Below are 23,338 nucleotides of genomic sequence, written 5' to 3'. Positions count from 1 at the left end.
CCCAGCGCTTGCTTCTGTGCTGAGGGTGGCACAGGTGTGATCCCACTGAATTTTCACAGCCCTAGCATGTAGGTGCTGCTCCTATCCCCATAAGTAACTTCCCCAAATTCACACAGCTAGTGAGAGGCAGAGCAGGGATTGGAACAAAAATTAAACAATTCCAGAGAGAAACAACAGTGAATAGATGTCTATCACGATGGCTTGTCAATTCTACCTCCATCTTAGCTTCCTTTCAATAAAATGAAAATAAATCGGATGCACGCTTCCAAATGTGCAGTTCACATTTATTTTGTATTCATTTCTTTTTTTCTGTATTTATTTATTTATTCATTCATTTATTTATTTATTTAGAGTCTCACTCTGTTGCCCAGGCTGGCAGGCAGTGGTGTAATCACGGTTCACTGCAGCCTCAACCTCCCAGGGTCAAGTGATCCTCCCGCCTCCACCTCCCGGGTAGCTGGGACTGCAGGCACGAGCCACCAAACCCGACTAATTTTTGTATTTTTTGTAGAGACAGGGTTTCACTATGTTGTCCAGCCTGGTCCCAAACTCCTCGGCTCAGGCGAACCTCCCACCTTGGCCTCCCACAGTGTTGGGATTACAGGCATGAGCCACTGCACCTAGACTATTTTCTATCCATTTCTCAGAACATTTCAGCTTTTTGCTTTTTCCTCTGTTAAATATTTGACAATCTTCAAAGAAACCTCTGGGGAAAAAATGCTACTTAAAAGGGTCTGTCAAAAGACAAAATTATAACAAATCTAGTTAAAGATTTCAATGGACTTTATTTGTGATTCTAGAATCAGGCAACATTTCATTCCATAAAATAGAACAAGTGTGTCAGTGAAATGAGCAGAGGCGGGTAGTTTGATAGGCAGAAAGGGCTGCAGAAAGCAGAAACAAAGAACAAAAAGCACATTGGTCATTTCAAAGTTAGTTTCCTTGTAAGACAGGGACAAGGAGAACAACATAAAGACAACTAATGGGGCTGGGCGTGGTGGATCACGCCTGTAATCCCAGCACTTTGGAAGGCTGAGGCGGATGGATCACCTGAGATCAGGAGTTCGAGACCAGCCTGACCAACATGGTGAAACCCTGTCTCTACTAAAAATACAAAAAATAGCCAGGCGTGGTGGCCGGCGCCTGTAGTCCCAGCTACTCGGGAGGCTGAGGCAGGAGAATCGCTTGAACCCAGGAGGCGGAGGTTGCAGTGAGCCAAGGTTGTGGCACCGCACTCCAGCCTGGGTGACAGAGCGAGACTCCATCTCAAAAGGAAAAAAAAAAAAAGGAAAGATAACCGATAGGTTAGTACCAGGTTACTTTAGGCTACTTTTTGCCATAAGGATTAAAACACAGAGAGCTTTATTATCATGCCTATTGAAGACTGAAACTGGCTTGTTTGGGAAATTAGCTGTTGTTGCTCTTTGGCTTTCTCGAAAGGTCAGGTAACAGCTTAGTTTCAGTTTGGTGACTGGAACTTTAGCATGGGTGACTCCATTTTGATTTTCAGTCTGGTCTGTTGGGGCCTAGTACAAGAACTTACTCCAAAACAATGGCCTCCTATAACTTGTTTTTAACAGGCCCTAAGTCCTTCTGTAACGGCAATAATTTCACCCTCTAATTTATGTTTGGAAGTAATATGTTAAGGATTAATGCCAAGTAAGTTATATTAATAATGTAAAAGACTCTTCTGTATCTTTGAAACCCAGTAATGTCATAATGTAAAATCTCTGCAGAAAAAAATGGGTATGTTTCAGCCCCTCCATCCCCAGGGATGGAGCAGATCCAGGGTTTTGTAGTGCCTGAAGCTTAGCCCATTTACCGCAAGCTTGTCAAACCAGGGCCTGTGGGCTGCGTGAGGCCCAGGATGGCTTTGAATGTGGCCCAACACACTTTGTAAACTTTCTTAAAACATTATGAGTTTTTGGGCCGGGCGCAGTGGCTCACGCCTGTAATCCCAGCACTTTGGGAGGCTGAGGCGGGTGGATCATGAGGTCAGGAGATCGAGACCATCCTGGCTAACACGGTGAAACCCCATCTCTACTAAAAAAATACAAAAAATTAGCCAGGCATTGTGGCGGGTGCCTGTAGTCCCAGCTACCTGGGAGGCTGAGGCAGGAGAATGGCATGAACCCAGGAGGTAGAGCTTGCGGTGAACCGAGATTGTGCCACTGCACTCCAGCCTGGGCAACAGAGTGAGACTCCATCTCAAAAAAAAAAAAATTATGAGTTTTTTTGTTATTATTTTTAAAGCTCATCAGCTATCGTTAGTGTTAGTGTATTTTATGTGTGGCCCAAGACAAATCTTCCAGTGTGGCCCAGGGAAGCCAAAAGATTGGATATCCCTGACTCATAGGATCCTTCTTTAAGAAAAATAATAAAAATTAGGTTCAGGGTCTTGGAAAGGGATCTGCTCAGGGGTGTGGCCCTGAAGTTTAAACTTCCTTCATTTCCCAGTAAGTCTAGAAATTTATCTGAGATTGTGACTAATTTACTAGTGGCCAGTGGATGAGAGAAAGAGTGGGAATCTGAAAACCAGAACCTCAGGGAAGTGCAGAAATTGCTCCTTTCTGGGGATGTGCCACAGGGGTGACAGAATGAAGTCCCCGGAAGCTGGAGCTGATGAACCACAAACACAGTGAACCAACTCATTGACCTCACGTTTAAGTCAGGGTCTTCAAAGGAGGAGAAGGGTTTCTGGATCTGTCTGAATACAGGGTTTAGATGCTCTGTGAGTATAAAAAATATATGTCAACTTTACCTACAACTGTCGAAGAAGGAAAAAGCTTCAGGTTTATAGTTTTCCATTTGAATTCTAGAATTTAAGTTGACGGGTTGGACATATTAATCTCATCTGGGATAAAGGAATAAGAAACTATGTCCTCAGAATGTACACACCAAGTTCTTTCTTTTCCAAAATTGGAGGGCATTGCTATTCTGCCGATAGTTTCTAAGAGATGAACCTGAACTTGTCACCAGAAATGTAGAACTTTTGAACAGTGGGCACTATTTCATTAGATGCAAAATGGAGAAGACGGTACCTTCTGCATAGGGTTGTTATGAAGAATGAACACAATAATCCATGTAAGGGTCTTAGCACTGGGCAAATGCTCAAAAAGTATTAGGCTACAAACAAACACATTAACCAATTCTGTGAAGGTCACGTCTCTGGGCGAATGCTTACCCTGCTAGATCAAGAACGTGGATTGTTGGAATTACATTTGTTCCATCGCCAAAAACTGGTAATGCAGGAATCTCGCCCAACCAAGCCATCTGAAAGGAAGAAAAGCAAAATCATGTCCCCCAGTTATATGTGGATGGCTATTACAGCTCACACATAAGTCTACAGTCAGAGGCAACCGAAAGGCCTAGCTATCTGCTTAAGTAATTTCCTCTAGGGGGTGTTTTATAAATCAGCCCTGATGAGATTTAGGATCAAATTCTGCCAAGAGAAATAGTGTGTAGCCCTGGGACTGAATCAAATTCTGCCAAGAGAAATAATGTGTAGCCCTGGGACTGAATCAAATTCTGCCAAGAGAAATAATGTGTAGCCCTGGGACTGAAATACTTTTCAAGAAATCTACAACCTCTCAGCCGTATTTAGTAGCTATACGCATGGCATTCACATAGAGAAGAAATGTTTTCACATGCATGATGTCTTAATTCTCACAAAAAGACAAATTAAAATTTAAAATTACCCCCACCAGTAGGGATGAGGTGAGGGGAAATAAGTACCATCAGTACAGGGGTGAAATGCTTAGCGGATAAGTAGCATGCAGGAGGATACACTGGTGAGAGCTTGGACTGGAACCCCGATCCTCAGAGTCTAAATCCTCGTCTTTTCTTCTCATTAAGTATTTCAGTAACCAAACAGACATGATGAGTACTGTTTAAGTGTCACATATTAGATTATTTTGAATTGTTGTTAAGAGTGAAAGAGGTAGGGGTGGGGGTCACAGTAGACCACTGGGTCTTGTAAGATATTTTGGACTTTGAGAAAGTATTGAAGGGTTCTAAGCAGTGATGTGACACCAGCAGGCTTGCTTTTGTTGCCTTGTGGAGAAGTGGCGGGAAGGAGAGTCCGATGGGGACAGAGGGGTGATGGCAGGTGTGCAGGCGAAATAGGGTAGCTTAGCCTGGAGGTGGGAAGTGCAGGGAGTGGGGATGGAGAGAAGGGAGACATTGAGGAGGCTGACTGTAGTAACTGGGAATTTTGTGATGGGTAATGTGAAAGGAAAATAAACCTTGGGACCCCAAAATCACTAAGCCAAAGGGAAAAGTCAAGCTAGGAACTACATAAAGCAAACCTGTCTCTCATTCAAAGATTTTATTTTGTTTTCTTTTCTTTTTTTTTTTTGAGACGGAATCTTGCTGTGTCACCCAGGCTGGAGTGCAGTGGCAGGATCTCAGCTCACTGCAACCTCTGCCTCCCAGGTTTAAGCGATTCTCCTGCCTCAGCCTCCCGAATAGTTGGGATCACAAGCATGTGCCACCACACCTGGCTAATTTTTGTATTTTTAATAGAGATGGGATTTCACCATGTTGGCCAGGCTGGTCTCGAACTCCTGACCTCAGGTGATCTACCCGCCTCAGCCTCCCAATATGCTGGGATTACTGGCGTGAACCACCATGCCTGGCCTCATACCTTCCTCACAATTTGCCCACTATGAAATTATCTGTAGGCCCCAAGAGCTTTACCCGAAAACAGTTCTGTTGAATTTCACCCTGACAATGTAAATTGACAGCTTATCTTCACAGGTACAGGACAAGGACAGAACTCAAAGTCATCCCTAGGCTCACCTGACACAAATGCCTATCTGATTGCTTCCTCGGCCCTATGTCTATTTTATCTTACGTAAAAATGCAGATTCGCTGAGCTAGATAAATGCATAAGTGACTATTCCTCTACCCTTCCCTCATGTCGAACAGCTGATCAAAGACTCAAAAGAATGTGCCCGCTTGCCTCTTATCTACCCACACCTTTTATTTATTTTTTGCAGACGCAGGGTTTCACCATGTTGCCCAGGCTGGTCTCAAACTCCTGGGTTCAAGCCATCCACTCACACTGGCCTCTGAAAGTGCTTTACTGGGATTATAGGCATCAGCCACCATGCCTGGCTTACCCACATCTTTAAAAAATTTCTTCCTCTTTCTCTAATATCTACCCTTTTCCCTTTAAATATTGAAGCACTCAAAGTCATCTTTGGAGAAAGGCACAGGCCTGTCTCCTGGGCATGCATCCTTAACCTTGGCACAATAAACTTCTAAATTGATTGAGACCTGTCTCAGAAACTTTTTGGTTTGCAGTAAGGAGGGAGGAGTTGGATTCTGATCACGTAGCTGGTTGGAGGGTTACCCCATTTTCTGAGATGGGGCCTTGGAGGAGGAGCAGGTTTGGGGATGACTGTAAGTATAGTTTGGATTTGGGAAAGACATCCAAGTTGAGGTGCTGAGTAGGCAGCTGGACCTACAGAGCTAGAACTTAGGAGAGAGAGCCTCGCTGGAGACTGAACTTTAAGTCATTGGTATCAGTCATAGGAATAAACAGACCAAGGGAGAGAGAGCAGAGGGTGAAGAAAAAAGGCCTAGGGCCGAGGCCTGCGAATGCCAAGATTCAGTGAGCAGGTAGGTGAGAAGTAGCTGAGAATGGACAATGAGTAAGAGCTTCCTTGAGCTTCTCCTCTGCAACTGTCATATCTCTTGTATTAAAAAAATCAGTTCGAGGCCGGGCACGGTGGCTCACGCCTGTAATCCCAGCACTTTGGAGGCTGAGGCGGGTGGATCACGAAGTCAGGAGTTCAAGACCAGCCTGGCCAATATGGTGAAACCCTCTCTCTACCAAAAATACAAAAATTAGCTGGGCATGGTGGCACACACCTGTAATCCCAGCTACTCGGGAGGCTGAGGCAGGAGAATTGCTTGAACCCAGGAGGTGGAGATTGCAGTGAGTTGAGATTGCACCACTGCACTCCAGCCTGGGTGAAAGAGTAAGACTCCTTCTTTAAATAAATAAATACATAATAAATAAATCAAATAAAAATTAAAAATCAGTTCAACCAACCTCTCTTGACTACACTTTATCCTTTAACTCCGCCTTCTTTCTTTGTACCCCCCTCCTTTTACAAGAAAATTCCTTGAAATATTTCTCTGTTCTCATTGTCTTCAATTCCCCTCCAGCTGTTCCCTCTTGAACCTGCGTCTGTTAGACTTTTGTCCTACCCAGTACCAAAAAATTCAGTGGTCAATTTGTAGGTTTCATCTTAGATGATTATCTGCAGTATCTGACGCAATTTGTCATTCTTTCTTTTTAAAAACTTTTTTTTTTTTTTTTTTTTTTGAGATGGAGTCTCACTCTGTCACCCAGGCTGGAGTGCAGTGGTGCAATTTCGGCTCACTGCAAGCTCCACCTCCTCGGTTCACACCATTCTCCTACTTCAGCCTCACGAGTAGCTGGGACCACAGGCTCCCGCCACCATGCCCGGCTAATTTTTTGTATTTTTAGTAGAGATGGGGTTTCTCCGTGTTAGCCAGGATAGTCTTGATCTCCTGACCTTGTGATTCACCTGCCTTGGCCTCCCAAAGTGCTGGGATTACAGGCGTGAGTCGGCCAAAAATATTTTTTTAATAATTATTTACTTTTCTCTTATTTCCTCTCCTGCTTCCTGCCCACCCTTCTCAACCTCCTTTCCTAATTCCTTCTCATTTCCCTATAACCTCCAATATTGGAGGGTTCCAAGACTCAGTCCTCAGGCCCCTATCTCTTCTCCATATTCATTCACTAGTTGATGTCATCCAGTCCCAAGGATTTAAGTACCCACCGTATACTGACAGCTCCCATGATTATATCTCCAGACCTGACCTCCTCCATGATCACCAAACTCTTTATGTCCAATAGCCTTCCCAGTATCTATACTTGGATATTAATTATCTCAAACTTCCTGAACTTTTCATTGCATTGTACCCCAACCAGCTCCATTCCCTGTCTTCCCCATCTCAATAAATGGCAGCGCCATACTTCTAGTTGCTTAAACCAAAATCCTTAAAGTTATCCTTTACTATGTTTCTGTCATCCTTACATCCAAGCTTTGAACAAATCCCATTGACTCTCTCTTCAAAATACGTCTGAAATCTGAACAGTTTCCAGTATCCCCACCATGCCCACCCAGGTCTTAGGCACTACCCTGCTCACTGGTTTCCTTGCTTCCTGCTCCTGCCCATGCCCCAAATAGTACATCCTCAGCACAGCAGAAGGAGAAAGCTGTCCTTTTATATCATATGGATTATGTTGCTTCTGTGCTCAAACAGTCTAATGGTTGCCCAACTCACTCAGAAAGAAAGCCAGAGCTTCACGAGGGGCTACCAGGCTGGGCTTGGTCTGACTCTGTCATTACCGCTTTGACCTCATTACCGCTGTTCTCCCATACTTCAGCTAGATTGATCTAGATTGGTCTTCAAATGTAGCCAGCACATTTCTGCCTCACTTCTTTGCAGTAACAATTCCCACTGTCTGGGATGTCTTTCTCCAGAAAGCCGATTAGCCAGCTCCTTCATTGCCTTTCCCTTCCTACTCAAATGTCACATCGTTGGAAAGACCTTCCTCAACCTTCCTATATAAGATATAACAGCCCCAATCCCCGCAACCTTACTCCCCAGCACTCTCTGCCTTTCTCTGCTCTGTTGTTTTCCATACCCTGTTTCAACATCTGAAATACTCAACATTTACCGGCTTGCTTATTATCTATCTCTTTCTCCATCCCCCTAGAATGTAAGCTTCGCAAGAGGAGGGACTTTATTATTTTACTGTATCCCAAGTACCTACAACAGTTTCCAGCACCTGATGGGCACTACATCAATATCTGTTTCATGAATGAAAGGAGATACATCTTTTTCATTATTATTTTGAGAGTGGTGAATACAAGTTAATAATGGGAAAGAAACGTAGGTCTTTGTGGTGACATCCATACTTGCCTTCATCTTCTGCTATTCTACTGCACTAACCACACCCAAAGCAATCAAAAACACCTTCAAATTGTGTATCTGTATCGTAAGACACTTTTAAACATTCCACGTCATCATTGAAAGCCATACCTTAAAAAATGTGTGTAACATGCCTCCTTCCGCTCCATACTGGAGTCCAGCAGCAACTACGTACGTTGCAAATTTTCTGGCCTATTAGATAAAATACAGAAAAAAAAAGCTGGATGTAATATTATCAGTCATACTGAACCAGATTATTTTAGTAGTTAAAATGAGCACTTTCAGAACTTCCGTCAACTCTTGCAGGTTACTGAGTATTGTTCGGGATACAAATTCTATCTCTTAAAGGGAGAAACGACACCCCCGCACTATTCAGGAATACCTCTGACTACTATTAAAATTTAACAAGGACTCCTAATTAAATTAAAGCCAGGGTTTTTGTGAAAACTTAGTACCTGTAAGCTCTATGCTCGGCACTGAGGGGGAAAAGAGAAAGAAAAACAGGTCTTTCCACGAGGATCTTTAATGATCTAGTACATGAAACCAAGAAGCTGGTAATGGGCCTTAACACAAGGATGGAAATTCACATGGATTGTCCACTTCACCCCGGACAAGCAGTTTAGGCACTGTAAGAACTGGAGTCAGTATTTCTTTATTTTTAATTTTTAATATTTGTGGGTACATAATAAGTATATAGATTTATGGGGGTGCATGAGATGTTTTGATACAGGCATGCAATGTGAAATAAGCACAACATGGAGAATGGGGTATCCATCCCTTCAAGCATTTATCCATTGAATTACAAACACTCCAATTATACTCTTTAAGTTATTTAAAAATCTACAGTTCAGTTATTACTGACTATAGTCACCCTGCTGTGCTATCAAATAGTAGGTCTTATTCATTCTTTCCAACATTTTTTGTACTCATTCACTATCCCTCCCTCCCCCCACCCCCTACTACCCTTCTCAGCCTCTACTCTCTGCCTCAATATTTAACCAGATAAGCTCAAAATACCATCTTTATTATTGATATGAGTTCTGCTGGCGGCCATGCCTTAGGTGAGCCATGATGATGAGCTTCCTAACCCTGAATCCAGAATAAGATGAACTTTTCCAACCAGTCCCAGGCAACACTGGACAACGAGGGACTTCTCCACATGGCGGCCTGCTGCTGTAAGTCTCAGGGCATGAGGAAGGTGAAATGCACAGTAGCCACCATCCCTGGAGTCCCAGAGAGAAGGGAAGGAGAAGGGGCCAAGCTCACATGGCCAGGCCATCCCCAAACCCACCAATCAGAAAACTCGCTTGAGCTTCTTCAGGCGAACAGGGGATGGTGCAAGAAGACAGGAGTTTTTTGTTTGTTTGTTTGTTTGTTTTGAGACAGAGTTTCACTTGTTGCCCAGGCTGGAGTGCGGTGGCATAATCTAGGCTCACTGCAACCTTGGCCTCCTGGGTTCAAGTGATTCTCCTGCCTCAGCCTCCCAAGTAGCTGGGATTACAGGTGAGAACCACCATGCCCAGGTAATTTTTGTACTTTTAATAGAGACAGGGTTTCCCCATGTTGGCCAGGCTGGTCTTGAACTCCTACCTCAAGGGATCCGCCTGCCTCGGCCTCCCAAAGTGCTGGGATTACAGGCGTAAGCCACTGCGCCCGGCCTACAGGAGTTTTTAGGAAGAATGTTACTCAGGCTCTTGTGGGAAGGTAGTGATCTCACCTCACAAATATTAGGCCTGAAAAGGAGGACTTAACCACAAATACAATAGAGATTTTAAAAATTATAAGACAGACTTAAGGACAACTTTCTGTCAACTGATTTGAAAATTTAGCCTAAAGGGCTCATTTCTTGCCCCCAGACACCTGCTAACTGCCTTCCCACAGTCCAAGACAGTTTTTCAACCAAAGTCTACCAAACAGTCAAAAGATAATCCCAGAGGCAGGGCAAGATGGTGGGATGGAAATCTCCCCTGCAAGGACAACAATAACTATCTACACAGAAAAAACAGCTTCATAAGAACCAAAAATCAGGTGAGCCCTCACAGTACCTATTTTAACTTCATATCGCTGAAAGAGGCACTGAAGAACCAGAAAAAACAGTTTGGAATCGCCAAAGCCACCCACCCCCACCAGCAGGAGAGCATCTCTGGGTGCTGCAGGAGGGAGAACACAGCATTTGAGAGGCATTGAACTCAGCACTGTCCAGTTAGAGCAGAAAGAAAAACCAGACCAAATTCAGCTGATGCCAGCCCAGCCCATGGAAGGAGCATTTAAACCAGCCTGAGTCAGAGGGGGCTGTCCGGTATCAGCGGTCATAATTTAAGTGCCTCCAAACCTCGCCACCGAGGGCTACAGCGCTCTGTGTCTCCAAGCAAACTTGAAAGACAATCCAGGCCATAAGGACTGCAACTCTAGGTGAGTTCCAGTGCTGAGCGAGGCCCAGAGACAGTGGACTGGGGAGGGCATGCAACATACTGAGACACCAGCTGGAGCAGCCAAGGAAGAACTGCTACCACCTCTCCTCTAACCCCAAGCTGCACAGCTCGTGGCTCCAAAGAGACCCCTTCCTTCTGCTTGAGAAGCAGAGAGGGAAGAGTAGGGGGGACTTTGTCTTGCATCTAGAACACCAGCTCAGTCACATTTCTAGACACACCCTGGGCCAGAAAAGGAACCTGCTGCCTTGAAGGAAAGGACCTAGTCTCGGCAGCATTCATCACCTGCTAACTTGAGAGCCCTTGGGCCCTGAATAACCAGCAGTGATACCCAGGTACTATGTCGAGGGCCTTGGATGAGCCTTCTGGCTTCAGGTGAGATTCAGCACATTCCCAGCTGTGGTGACTACAGGCCAAAACTCCTTCTGCTTGAGAAAAGCAGAGGGAACAGTAAAGGGGACTTTGTCTTGCACCTTAGGTGCCAGCATGGCCAAAGTTAGGTAGAGCACCAAGCAGGCTCTTGGGGTCCCTGCCATGACTTGACTCTTGAATGGCATTTCTGGACCTGCCCTGGGCCAGAGGGGAGCCTACTTTCCTGAAGAGTGAGTCCCATCTGAAGGGTGAGTCCCAGGCCAGGCAGCAGTCAAGACCAGCTGACTTAAGAGACCTTGGACCCTAAGGGAACATCAGCACTAGTCTGTCAGTACTCCTTGTGGCCTGGGGTGGCTACTGGGTGAGGCTCCTCTGTCTTTGGAAAGAAGAGGGAAGACTGGGAAGGACTACGTCTTGTGGTGTGAGTGCTAGCTCAGCCGCAATACAATAGAACGCCAGGTAGACTTCTAAGGTTTATCACTGTAGTCCCTGACTCCCAGATGGCACTTCTGGACCCACCTGGAGCCTGGGGGACCTTGCCACCCTGAAGGGAAGGACACAGGCCTGGCTGGTTATGCCACCTGCTGATTGTGGAGCCCCAGAGCCCTGAGTGAACACAGGCAGTAACCAGGGAGTGGTTACAGCAGGCCTTGGCAAGACCCAGTGCTGTGCTGGCTTCAGGTCTGACCCAGCACAGTCACAGTGGTGGTGGCTACAGGGTTGCTTGTGTCACTCCACGCCCAGCTTTAGGTGGCTTAGAACAGAGAGAGAGAGAGAGAGAGAGAGAGAGACAGACAGACAGAGAGACTCTGTATATTTGGAGAGATGTAAGGGAAGAGAACAAGAGTCTGCCTGGTAATCCAGAGAATTCTTCCAGATTTAGTCTAAGACTATCAAGGCGATACCTCTATGAGTCTGCAGGAATTGCAGCATTAATGGGCTTGGGGTGCCCCCTAAAGCAGATACAACATAGATCATAACACCCATGTCCTTTTGAATATCTGGAATGCCTTCCCAAGAGGGACAGGTACAAACAAGCCCAGACGGTGAAGACAACAATAAATACATAACTCTACAATGCCCAGACACTGAAGAACATCAACTAGCATCAACACCACCCGGGAAAGCATGACCTCACCAAATGAACTAAATAAAGCACCAGGGATCAATCCTGGCAAAGCAGAGCTATGTGACCTTTCAGACAGAGAATTCAAAATAGCTGTATTGAGGAAACTCAAAGAAAATCAAGAAAACATAGAGAAGGAATTCAGAATTCCATCGGATGAATTTAACAAAGAGATTGAAATAATTTTTAAAAATCAAGCAGAAACTCCGGAGCTGAAAAATGCAATTGCCGTACTGAAGAATGAATCAGAGTCTTTTAATAACAAAATTGATCAAAGAAGAAAGAGTGAGCTTGAAAACCCCCTATTAAAAAATACAGTCAGAGGAAAAAAACAGAGCACCTCTTCTTCTCCAAAGGATCGCAGCTCCTCGCCAGCAACAGAACAAAGCTGGACGGATAATGACTTTGACGAGTTGACAGAAGAAGGCTTCAGAAGGTCGGTAATAACAAACTTCTCCGAGCTAAAGGAGGATGTTCGAACACATCGCAAGGAAGCTAAAAACCTTGAAAAAAGATTAGATGAATGGCTAACTAGAATAAACAGTGTAGAGAAGACCTTAAATGACCTGAAGGAGCTGAAAACCATGGCACGAGAACTTCATGACACATGCACAAGCTTCAGTAGCTGATTTAATCAAGTGGAAGAAAGGGTATCAGTGATTGAAGGTCAAATTAATGAAATGAAGTGAGAAGAGAAGTTTAGAGAAAAAAGAGTAAAAAGAAATGAACAAAGCCTCCAAGAAATATCGGACTATGTGAAAAGACCAAATCTATGTTTGATTGGCGTACCTGAAAGTGATGGGGAGAATGGAACCAAACTGGAAAACACTCTTCAGGATATTATCCAGGAGAACTTCCCTAACCTAGCAAGGCAGGCCAACATTCAAATTCAGGAAATACAGAGAACACCACAAAGATACTCCTCGAGAAGAGGAATCCCAAGACAAATAATTGTCAAATTCACCAAGGTTGAAATGAAGGAAAAAATGTTAAGGGCAGCCAGAGAGAAAGGTCGAGTTACCCACAAAGGGAAGCCCATCAGACTAACAGCAGACCTCTCGGCAGAAACTCTACAAGGCAGAAGAGAGTGGGGGCCAATATTCAACATCATTCTGTCGCCCAGACTGGAGTGCAGTGGCGTGATCTCAGCTCACTGCAAGCTCCGCCTCCCAGGTTCACACCATTCTCCTGCCTCAGCCTCCCGAGTAGCTGGGACTACGGGCTCCTGCCAACATGCCCGGCTATTTTTTTTTTTTTTTTTGTATTTTTAGTAGAGATGGGGTTTCACTGTGTTAGCCAGGATGGTCTCATTCTCCTGACCTTGTGATCTGCCTGCCGTGGGCTCCCAAAGTGCTGGGATTACAGGCATGAGCCACTGCGCCCGGCCTCAACATTCTTAAAGAAAAGAATTTTCAACCCAGAATTTCATATCCAGCCAAACTAAGCTTCGTAAGTGAAGGAGAAATAAAATCCTTTACAGACAAGCAAATGCTGAGAGACTCTGTCACCACCAGGCCTGCCTTACAAGGGCTCAAGGAAGCACTAAACACGGAAAGGAAAAACCGCTAACAGCCACTGAAAAAACATGCCAAATTGTAAAGACCATCGATGCTAGGAAGAAACTGCATGAACTAATGGGCAAAATAACCAGCTAACATCATAATGACAGGATCAAATTCACACATAACAATATTAACCTTAAATGTAAATGGGCTAAATGTCCCAATTAAAAGACACAGACTGGCAAATTGGATAAAGAGTCAAGACCCATCAGTGTGCTGTATTCAGGGGACCCATCTCATGTGCAGAGACACACATAGGCTCAAAATAAAGGGCTGGAGGAAGATCTACCAAGCAAATGGAAAGCAAAAAAAAAAAAAGCAGGGGTTGCAATCCTGGGAAGAGAGAGGATTACCTCTCTCATCACTCCTATTCAACGGAGCGTAGGAAGTTCTGGCCAATCAGGCAAGAGAAAGAAATAAAAGGTATTCAATTAGGAAAAGAGGAAGTCAAATTGTACTGATAAAACAGACTTTAAATCAACAAAGATCAAAAGAGACAAAGAAGGCCATTACATAATGGTAAAGAGATCAATTCAACAAGAAGAGCTAACTATCCTAAATATATATGCACCCAATACAGGAGCACCCAGATTCATAAAGCAAGTCCTTAGAGACTACAAAGAGACTTAGACTCCCACACAATAATAATGGGAGGCTTTAACACCCCACTGTCAATATTAGACATATCAATGAGATAGAAGGTTAACAAGGATATCCAGGACTTGAACTCAGCTCTGCACCAAGCAGACATACTAGACATCTACAGAACTCACCACAAACAAATCAACAGAATATACATTCTTCTTAGCACCACATTGCACTTATTCCAAAATTGACCACATAGTTGGAAGTAAAGTACTCCTCAGCAAATAGTAAAGAACAAAAATCACAAAAAACTGTCTCTCAGACAACAGTGCAATCAAATGAAAACGCAGGGTTAAGAAACTCACTCAAAACCGCATAACATGGCAACTGAACAACCTGGTCCTGAATGACTACTGGGTAAATAATGAAACGAAGGCATAAATAAAGATGTTCTTTGAAATCAATGAGAACAAAGACACAACGTACCAGAATCTCTGGGACACATTCAAAGCAGTGTGTAGAGGGAAATTTATAGCACTAAATGCCCACAAGAGAAAGCAGAAAAGATCTAAAATTGACACCCTAACATCACAATTGAAAGAACTAGAGAAGCAAGAGCAAACAAATTCAAAAGCTAGCAGAAGACAAGAAACAACTAAGATTAGAGCAGAACTGAAGGAGATAGAGACACAAAAAACCCTTCAAAAAATCAATGAATCCAGGATCTGGTTTTTTGAAAAGATCAACAAAACAGACCGCTAGCAAGACTAATAAAGAAGAAAAGAGAGAAGAATCAAATAGATGCAATAAAAATGACAAAGGGGATATTGCCACCGATCCCACAAAAATACAAACTACCACCAGAGAATAAACACCTCTACACAAATAAACTAGAAAATCTAGAAGAAATGGATAAATTCCTGGACAGATACACCCTCCCAAGACTAAACCAGGGAGATGTTGAATCCCTGAATAGACCAATAACAGGCTCTGAAATTGAGGCAATAATTAATAGTCTACCAACCAAAAATAGTCCAGGACCAGACGGATTCACAGCTGAATTCTACCAGAGGTACAAAGAGGAGCTGGTACCATTCCTTCTGAAATGAATCCAATCAATAGAAAAAGAGGAAATCCTCCCTAACTCATTTTATGAGGCTAGCATCATCCTGATAACAAAGCCTGGCAGAGACACAACAAAAACAAGAGAATTTTAGACCAATATCCCTGATGAACATCGATGTGAAAATAAAATACTGGCAAACCAAATCCAGCAGCATATCAAAAAGCTTATCCACCATGATCAAGGGGGCTTCATCCCTGGGATGCAAGGCTGGTTCAACATACACAAATCAATAAACGTAATCCATCACATAAACAGAACCAAAGACAAAAACCACATGATTATCTTAATAGATGCAGAAAAGGCCTTCGACAAAATTCAACAGCCCTGGCCAGGCGTGGTGGCTCACGCCTGTAATCCCAGCACTTTGGGAGGCAGAGGCGGGCGGATCACGAGGTCAGGAGATTGACACCATCCTGGCTAACACAGTGAAACCCCGTCTCTACTAAAAATACAAAAAATTAGCCAGGCATAGTGGCGCGCGCCTGTAGTCCCAGCTACTCGGGAGGCTGAGGCAGGAGAATGGCATGAACCCAGGAGGCGGAGCTTGCAGTGAGCCGAGATAGCACCACTGCACTCCAGCCTGGGTGACAGAGTGAGACTCCATCTCAAAAAAAAAAAAAAAAAAATTCAACAGCCCTTCTTGCTAAAAACTTTTAATAAACTAGGTATTGATGGAACGTATCTCAAAATACTAAGAGCTATTTATGACAAACCCACAGCCAATATCATACTGAATGGGCAAAAACTGGAAGCATTCCCTTTGAAAACTGGCACAAGACAGGGATGCCCTCTCTCACCACTCCTATTCGACGTAGTGTTGGAAGTTCTGACCAGGGCAATCAGGCAAGAGAAAGAAATAAAGGGTATTCAATTAGGAAAAGAGGAAGTCAAATTGTCCCTGTTTGCAGATGACATGATTATATATTTAGAAAACCCCATTGTCTCAGCCCAAAATCTCCTTAAGCTGATAAGCAACTTCAGCAAAGTCTCAGGATACAAAATCAATGTGCAAAAATCACAAGCATTCCTATACACCAATAACAGACAGAGAGCCAAATCATGAGTGAACTCTCACTTGGAATTGCTTCAAAGAGAATAAAATACCTAGGAATCCAACTTACAAGGGATGTGAAGGACTTCTTCAAGGAGAACTACAAACCACTGCTCAACGAAATAAAAGAGGACACAAACAAATGGAAGAACATTCCATGCTCATGGACAGGAAGAATCAATATCATGAAAATGGCCATACTGCCCAAGGTAATTTATAGATTCAATGCCATCCCCATCAATCTACCAATGACTTTCCTCACAGAATTGGAAAAAAATACTTTAAAGTTCATACTGAACCAAAAAAGAGCCCGCATTGCCAAGACAATCCTAAGCAAAAAGAACAAAGCTGGAGGCATCACGCTACCTGACTTCAAACGATACTACGAGGCTACAGTAACCAAAACAGCATGGTACTGGTACCAAAACAGATATACAGACCAATGGAACAGAACAGAGGCCTCAGAAATAACACCACACATCTACAACCATCTGATCTTTGACAAACCTGAGAAAAACAAGAAAAGGGGAAAGGATTCCCTATTTAATAAACAGTGCTGGGAAAACTGGCTAGCCATATGTAGAAAGCTGAAACTGGATCCCTTCCTTACACCTTATACAAAAATTAATTCAAATGAATTAAAGACTTAAATGTTAGATCTAAAACCATAAAAACCCCAGAAGAAAACCTAGGCAATACCATTCAGGACAGAGGCATGGGCAAGGATTCATGATTAAAACACCAAAAGCAATGGCAACGAAAGCCAAAATAGACAAATGGGATCTAACTAAACTAAAGAGCTTCTGCACAGCAAAATAAACTGCCATCAGAGTGAACAGGCAACCTACGGAATGGAAGAAAATTTTTGTAATCTACCCATCTGACAAAGGGCTAATATCCAGAATCTACAAAGAACTCAAACAAATTTACAAGAAAAAATCAAACAACCCCATCAAAAAGTGGGCGAAGGATATGAACAGACACTTTACAAAAGAAGACATTTATGCAGCCAATGGACACATGAAAAAATGCTCATCATCACTGGCCATCAGAGAAATGCAAATCAAGACCACAATGAGATACCATCTCACACCAGTTAGGATGGCAATCATTAAAGAGTCAGGAAACAACAGGTGCTAGAGAGGATGTGGAGAAATAAGAACGCTTTTACACTGTTGGTGGGACTGTAAACTAGTTCAACCATTGTGGAAGACAGTGTGGCGATTCCTCAAGGATCTAGAACTAGAAGTAGCATTTGACCCAGCCATTCCATTACTGGGTATATACCCAAAGGATTATAAATCATGCTGCTATAAAGACACATGCACACATATGTTTATTGTGGCACTATCCACAATAGCAAAGACTCGGAACCAACTCAAATGTCCATCAATGATAAACTGGATTAAGAAAATGTGGCACATATACACCATGGAATACTATGCAGCCATAAAAAAGGATGAGTTCATGTCCTTTGTAGGGACATGGATGAAGCTGGAAACCATCATTCTGAGCAAACTATTGCAAGGACAGAAAACCAAACACCGCATGTTCTCACTCATAAGTGGGAATTGAACAATGAGAACACCTGGACACAGGGTGGGGAACATCACACACTGGGGCCTGTCGTAAGGTGGGGGATGGGGGAAGGATAGCATTAGGAGAAATACCTAATGTAAATGACGAATTAATGGGTGCAGCAAACCAACATGGGACATGTATACATATGTAACAAACCTGCCCATTGTGCACATGTACCCTAGAACTTAAAATAATAAAAAAAGAGTAAACAGGTTTTCAAAGCTCTCTACAGGCAAACTTATGCAATTATCCCTTTAATTGTTATCTTCATATATATGTGCATGATCTACTTGTTTCTGAGTATAAATAAAACCGTATGTTTTTGGCAGAAATATAGATATATAGTCAGAGGAGACAAAAAAAGAAAAACAATGAAACATGACTATAGGATCTAGAAAATAGCCTCAAAAGGGCACCTCTAAGAGTTATTGGCCTTAAAGAGGAAGTCGAGTAAGAGATAGGTGTAGACAGTTTATTCAAAGGGAAAATAGTGGAGAACTTCTCAAATCTAGAGAAAGGTATCAACAATCCAAGTACAAGAAGGTTACAGAACAGTATGCGGATTTGACTCAAACAACATGATATGGCTTGGGTCTGTGTTCCCACCCAAATCTCACGTCGAATTGTAATCCCCAATGTTGGAAGAGGGGCCTTGTGGGAAGTGATTGGCTCATGGGGCCATATTTACCCCTTGCCGTTCTTGTAATAGTGAGTGAGTTCTCATGAGTTCTGGTTGTTTATAAAAGTGTGTAGCAGCTGCCCCTTCACTCTCTCTTCCTCCTTCTCAGGCCATGTAATATGTGTCTGCTTCCCCTTTATCTTCTGCCATGGTTGTAAGTTTCCTGAGGCCTCCCCAAACATGCTTCCTGTACAGCCTGTGGAACTGTGCTGTGAGTCAATTAAACCAATTTTTTTGTTTGTTTGTTTTTGAGACGGAGTTTGGCTCTTGTTGCCCAGGCTGGAGTGCAATGGAGCGATCTCAGCTCACTGCAACCTCTGCCTTCCAGGTTCAAACGATTCTCCTGCCTCAGCCTCCCGAGTAGCTGGGATTACAGGCATGCACTACCATGCCTGGCTAATTTTGTATTTTCAGTAGAGACGGGGTTTCTCCATGTTGGCCAGGCAGGTCTCGAACTTCCAACCTCAGGTGATCTGCCCGCCTGCCCAAAGTGCTGGGATTACAGGCGTGAGCCACCACGCCTGGCCTGAACCTCTTTTCTTTATAAATTACTCAGTCTCAGTTAGTTCTTTATAGCAGTGTGAAAATGGACTAATGGACTAATACACAAGACAACATATAGGCATATAATAATCAAACTTTTAAAGGTAAAGGATTAAAAAAGGATCCAAAAAGTAGCAAGAGAAAAGAAACAGATAACATACAATGGAGCTCTAATACATCTAGCAGCAGACTTTTCAGTGGAAAACCTTACAGGCCAGGAAAGAGGCATGACATATTGAAAAGTGCTGAGGGAAAAAAACTTTCACCTAGAATAGTATATCTGGTGAAAATCTCCTTCAAGCATGGAGGAGAAATACTTTCCCAGACAAACAAAAGCTGAAGGATTTCATCAATACCAGACCTGTCCTACAAGAAACACTAAAGGGAGTACTTCAGTCAGAAAGAAAAAGACATTAATGAACAATAATCACCTGAAGGTACAAAACTCACTGGTAATAGGAAGTACACAGAAAAACAAAATATTAGAACACTTTAACGGTGGTGTGTAAACTATCTCATTCTAAGTAGGAAGACTATACAATGAACCAAAAAAAATAATAACTACAACAGCTTTTTATGACACAGTACAATAAGATATAAATAGAAACATCAAAAAGTTTAAAAATTGGGGGATGGGAGTAAGGCATAGTGTTATTAGTTTTCTTTTTGCTGGTTTCTTTATGCCAATAGGGTTAGATTGTTATCCGACTAAAATAATGGGTTATAAGATAGTATTTGCAAGCCTTATTGTAACCTCAAACTAAAAAACTTACAATGGTTGCACAAAAAATAAAAAGCAAGAAACTAAATCATATCACCAGAGAAAATCACCATCCCTACAGCAAGATAGGAAGGAAAGAAAGAAGGAAGATAAGACAATAAAACAACTAGAAAACAAATAACAAAAGGCAGGAGTAAGTCCTTACTTACCAATAATAACATTGAATGTAAGTGGACTAAATTCTCTAATCAAAAGACATAGACTGGCTGAATTGATGAAAAAAACAAGACACATTGATCTGTTGCCTACAAGAAACACACTTTACCTGTAAAGACACACATAGACTGAAAATAAAGGGATGGAAAAAGATATTCCATGCCAATGGAAACCAAAAAGAAGCAGGAGTCACTATACTTATATCAGACAAAATAGTTTTCAAGACAAACTACGGCCGGGCACGGTGGCTCACACCTGTAACCCCAGCACTTTGGAAGGCTGAGGCAGGTGAATCACCTGAGGTCAGGAGTTCAAGACCAGCCTGGCCAGCATGGTGAAACCCTGTCTCTACTAAAAAATACAAAATTTAGCCAGGCGTGGTGGCACATGCCTGTAATTCCAGCTACTCAGGAGGCTGAGGCAGGAGAGTCATTTGAACTTGGGAGGCAGAGGTTGCAGTGACCCGAGATCATGCCACTGCACTCCAGCCTACGCAACAGAGCAAGACTCTGTCTCAAAAAAAAAAAAAAAAAAAAAAAAAAAAAAAAAAAAAAATCAGTGTGACTCATTAAAAGATGAAAGCAATTTTGGTATCAGGCAATTCAGGACTATTTTGGCAACTTGTATAATTATTAGGGTCTCCTCTTTGCCTCAAAATACTGAATAGAAGTCTACCTTTTGTGTATGTAATCTTGTATATGAATGTGCTGGCTGAGGATGTGATAACAGTAGATAAACCACTTGACAACCAGCCTCTGGAGTGCATAGACTGTGTTTGCTTTATCGATGGCTGTGAGGGCAGCTCCTCATCACAGTGCCTGGTCCATAATTGGATCTAACTGGACATTAGTTAAATGAATGTGTTAAATGATTATTTTCAAGGGTCTATCTCCCAGATAAAAACATTAGCATCACTTATCAAAAAAGATCATTGGGATGACCAAATTGGCCAAATCAATCTTATTAATGGTGTAGAAAAGAGTGAGTAAGAAAGTTGGGGATAAAAATAATAGATTTTTACAACGAAATTTTGATTTTATTATTTAAATGACAAGTGTAAGGTTTTGTAATAAAAATACATTAATATGATCATATTTCTCATTTTAGACTGTTATTCACTTAAATCAGCTTTATATGTGTAAGCATACATTTTCCACCTGTAAATTAAACATAAATGATCAAGAAATCACAGGTTCCAATAAAATAACAGTTATGGAATTTAGAACTGGAATACATTTAAACCATCTAATCTAGCCCGTTTACTTATTTTAAGCCCAGAAGTTTAATAACACGGCTAAGGTCATAAGTTAATGGACAGAAAAAGGGCTGGAATTCCTAATTTCTTGTTGTTTCTTCCAATGTTTGATGCTCAGTGTTTGTATTGGTAAAGTGTTTTTTATAGGACCGAAGTTCCTATGGTAATATCCTCCGAGACCACTAGGTGTCATCTTAGAACTATTATTAGCGTTCACTAAGCGCTGGTCTTCCACTAATGGGAACAATGTAATGACACTTTCAGAGGGTTTGGGGTTTTCTCCAAGTTATATGAGGATGATAGTAGTACCTACCTCACAGAATTCTGGGAATTGTTTATGAGACTCTTGAAGATGACATGAGATACCATGAGTAAAACACTGAGAACTCATAGATACTACGAGTAAAACACAGATGACATAAGATACCATGAGTAAAATACTGAGAACACAGTAAGCCCTTCGTAATTTTTCAGCTGGCGGAGACCCCCGTGTCGCCGCTGCCGCCGGCGCCTGGCCTCCCGCGGCACTCCCGGCTGCGCGCTCCGCTCGGCCCCGCCACGCGGGTGAACCTCAGACAGAGGTCCGGGCCCTGGAGCCTTCAGGAAGTGGACGAGCAGCCGCAGCACCCGCTGCATGTCACCTGCACGGGGCGGCGGTGGACGAGGCGAGCACCGTGCCCGATCCCACCCAGGTGAAGAACAGACCCACCGGCATTTCGTGGGATGGTCTTGATTTAGGGAAACTCTACACCTGGGTCTTGACAGACCCGGATGCTCCCAGCAGGAAGGATCCCCAATACAGGGAATGGCATCATTTCCTGGTGGTCCACATGAAGGGCAGTGACATCAGCAGTGGCACAGTCCTCTCCGGATTATGTGGGCTCGAGGTCTCCCAAGGCACAGGCCGCTGAAATGTGACGAGCCCATCCTCAGCAACCGCTCCGGAGACCACCGTGGCAAATTCAAGGTGGCGTCCCTCCGTAAAAAGTACGCGCTCAGGGTCCCGGTGGCCGGCACGTGTTACCAGGCCGAGTGGGACGACTATGTGCCCAAATTGTAGGAGCAGCTGTCTGGGAAGTAGGGGGCAGCTCGGCGACCTGAACCGTCCTGGAGGCCCCGAGCTGTGTTCTCCAGTTCAGTGCTGCATGTACCATAGCTTTCTCCTCTTCCCACTCCCCTTTGGACAGACAAGACCTGAGCACTGAGATGGTGGCTTAGGGTGACTTTTCCTGCTGCCTGGCCTTGATCATTCTAGTCACTCACTCTGGTTTATGTTTTGATCAATTTTGAACTTCATTTTGGGGGATATTTTGGTATTGTGATGGGGTCATCAAATTGTTATTATGAAAATAGCAACCCAGAATTTAAAGAAAAAATTTGGCAGAAATAGACCGGGTCTACACTAATACAGCAAAGCATCAAAGAATCTTTAAGGGAGGTTAAAAAAAAATAAATAAGGACTGGTTGCCTCTGCCTTTGTGATCCTGAGACCAGAACCGTAGCAGTGTGTTTTTATGGCACCGTCGCTAGACAACCAGAGGCTCACAATGAGGCTCAGCCCCAACACGGGCCTCTCAGTTGCCTTAATAGGCGTCAGTATCTCACTCTGGTCCCTTTAAAGAGCAATCCTGGAAAAAGGAGTAGGGAGAGTGGCTTTGCTGTTGTTGGGGCATGGCCCTGTAGATGGGCAGCAGTACTAGCTGACCGCTTATCAGGAATCCCTACATCTGTGTCTGTCAAATTGATTGCTCTTCATGGGGGTAAGAAAAGCTGGTCTGGAGTTGCTGAATGTTGTGTTAATTCTGCTGTTTGCTTATAGTTGAATAAAAGTAAAAACCCTGAATGAAAAATCATCATCATCATAATTTTTCAGCTGTCACTACTTATTCATTGTCAGGGCATTCCCATCATCTATTCTGAAGAAAGGCAAGAGAAATAAAATAATTTTATAATGGACATGTCAAAATGATGAATTTTGCTGCTGTAGGGCAACCCCCTGAAACTATTGCTACAGAATAAAAGATGAAATGCTCCTGACTATTGTAAATACAAAATTGCATGCAGAATTGTGTAAAGACAATGCCAGGTTGGGCTGCCAGAATGAGCCAACAGCGC

General features: G+C 43.2%; 1 protein-coding gene and 1 pseudogene across 3 annotated transcripts in view; one reads left to right on the top strand and one right to left on the bottom strand.

The window, feature by feature from the left end:
- Window positions 1-23,338, bottom strand: part of AK7 (adenylate kinase 7) — a 99,244-nt gene that overhangs the window by 45,337 nt on the left and 30,569 nt on the right. For all 3 annotated transcript variants that reach the window (XM_034938087.2, XM_034938090.2, XM_063596116.1), the window contains 2 exons: window positions 8,089-8,169; window positions 3,185-3,273 (listed from right to left, as the gene is read on the bottom strand). In XM_034938087.2, the coding sequence (XP_034793978.1) occupies window positions 3,185-3,273; window positions 8,089-8,169 (170 nt within the window). The remainder of the gene's footprint in view (window positions 1-3,184; window positions 3,274-8,088; window positions 8,170-23,338) is intronic.
- LOC103784059 (phosphatidylethanolamine-binding protein 1-like) lies at window positions 9,083-22,304 on the top strand (annotated as a pseudogene).

This window comes from Pan paniscus, chromosome 15 (genome assembly GCF_029289425.2).
Source record: "Pan paniscus chromosome 15, NHGRI_mPanPan1-v2.0_pri, whole genome shotgun sequence".
NCBI classification, from domain to species: domain Eukaryota; kingdom Metazoa; phylum Chordata; class Mammalia; order Primates; family Hominidae; genus Pan; species Pan paniscus.
Note: the sequence above shows the minus strand (reverse complement) of the source record. Positions and strands in the feature narration are given on the sequence as shown.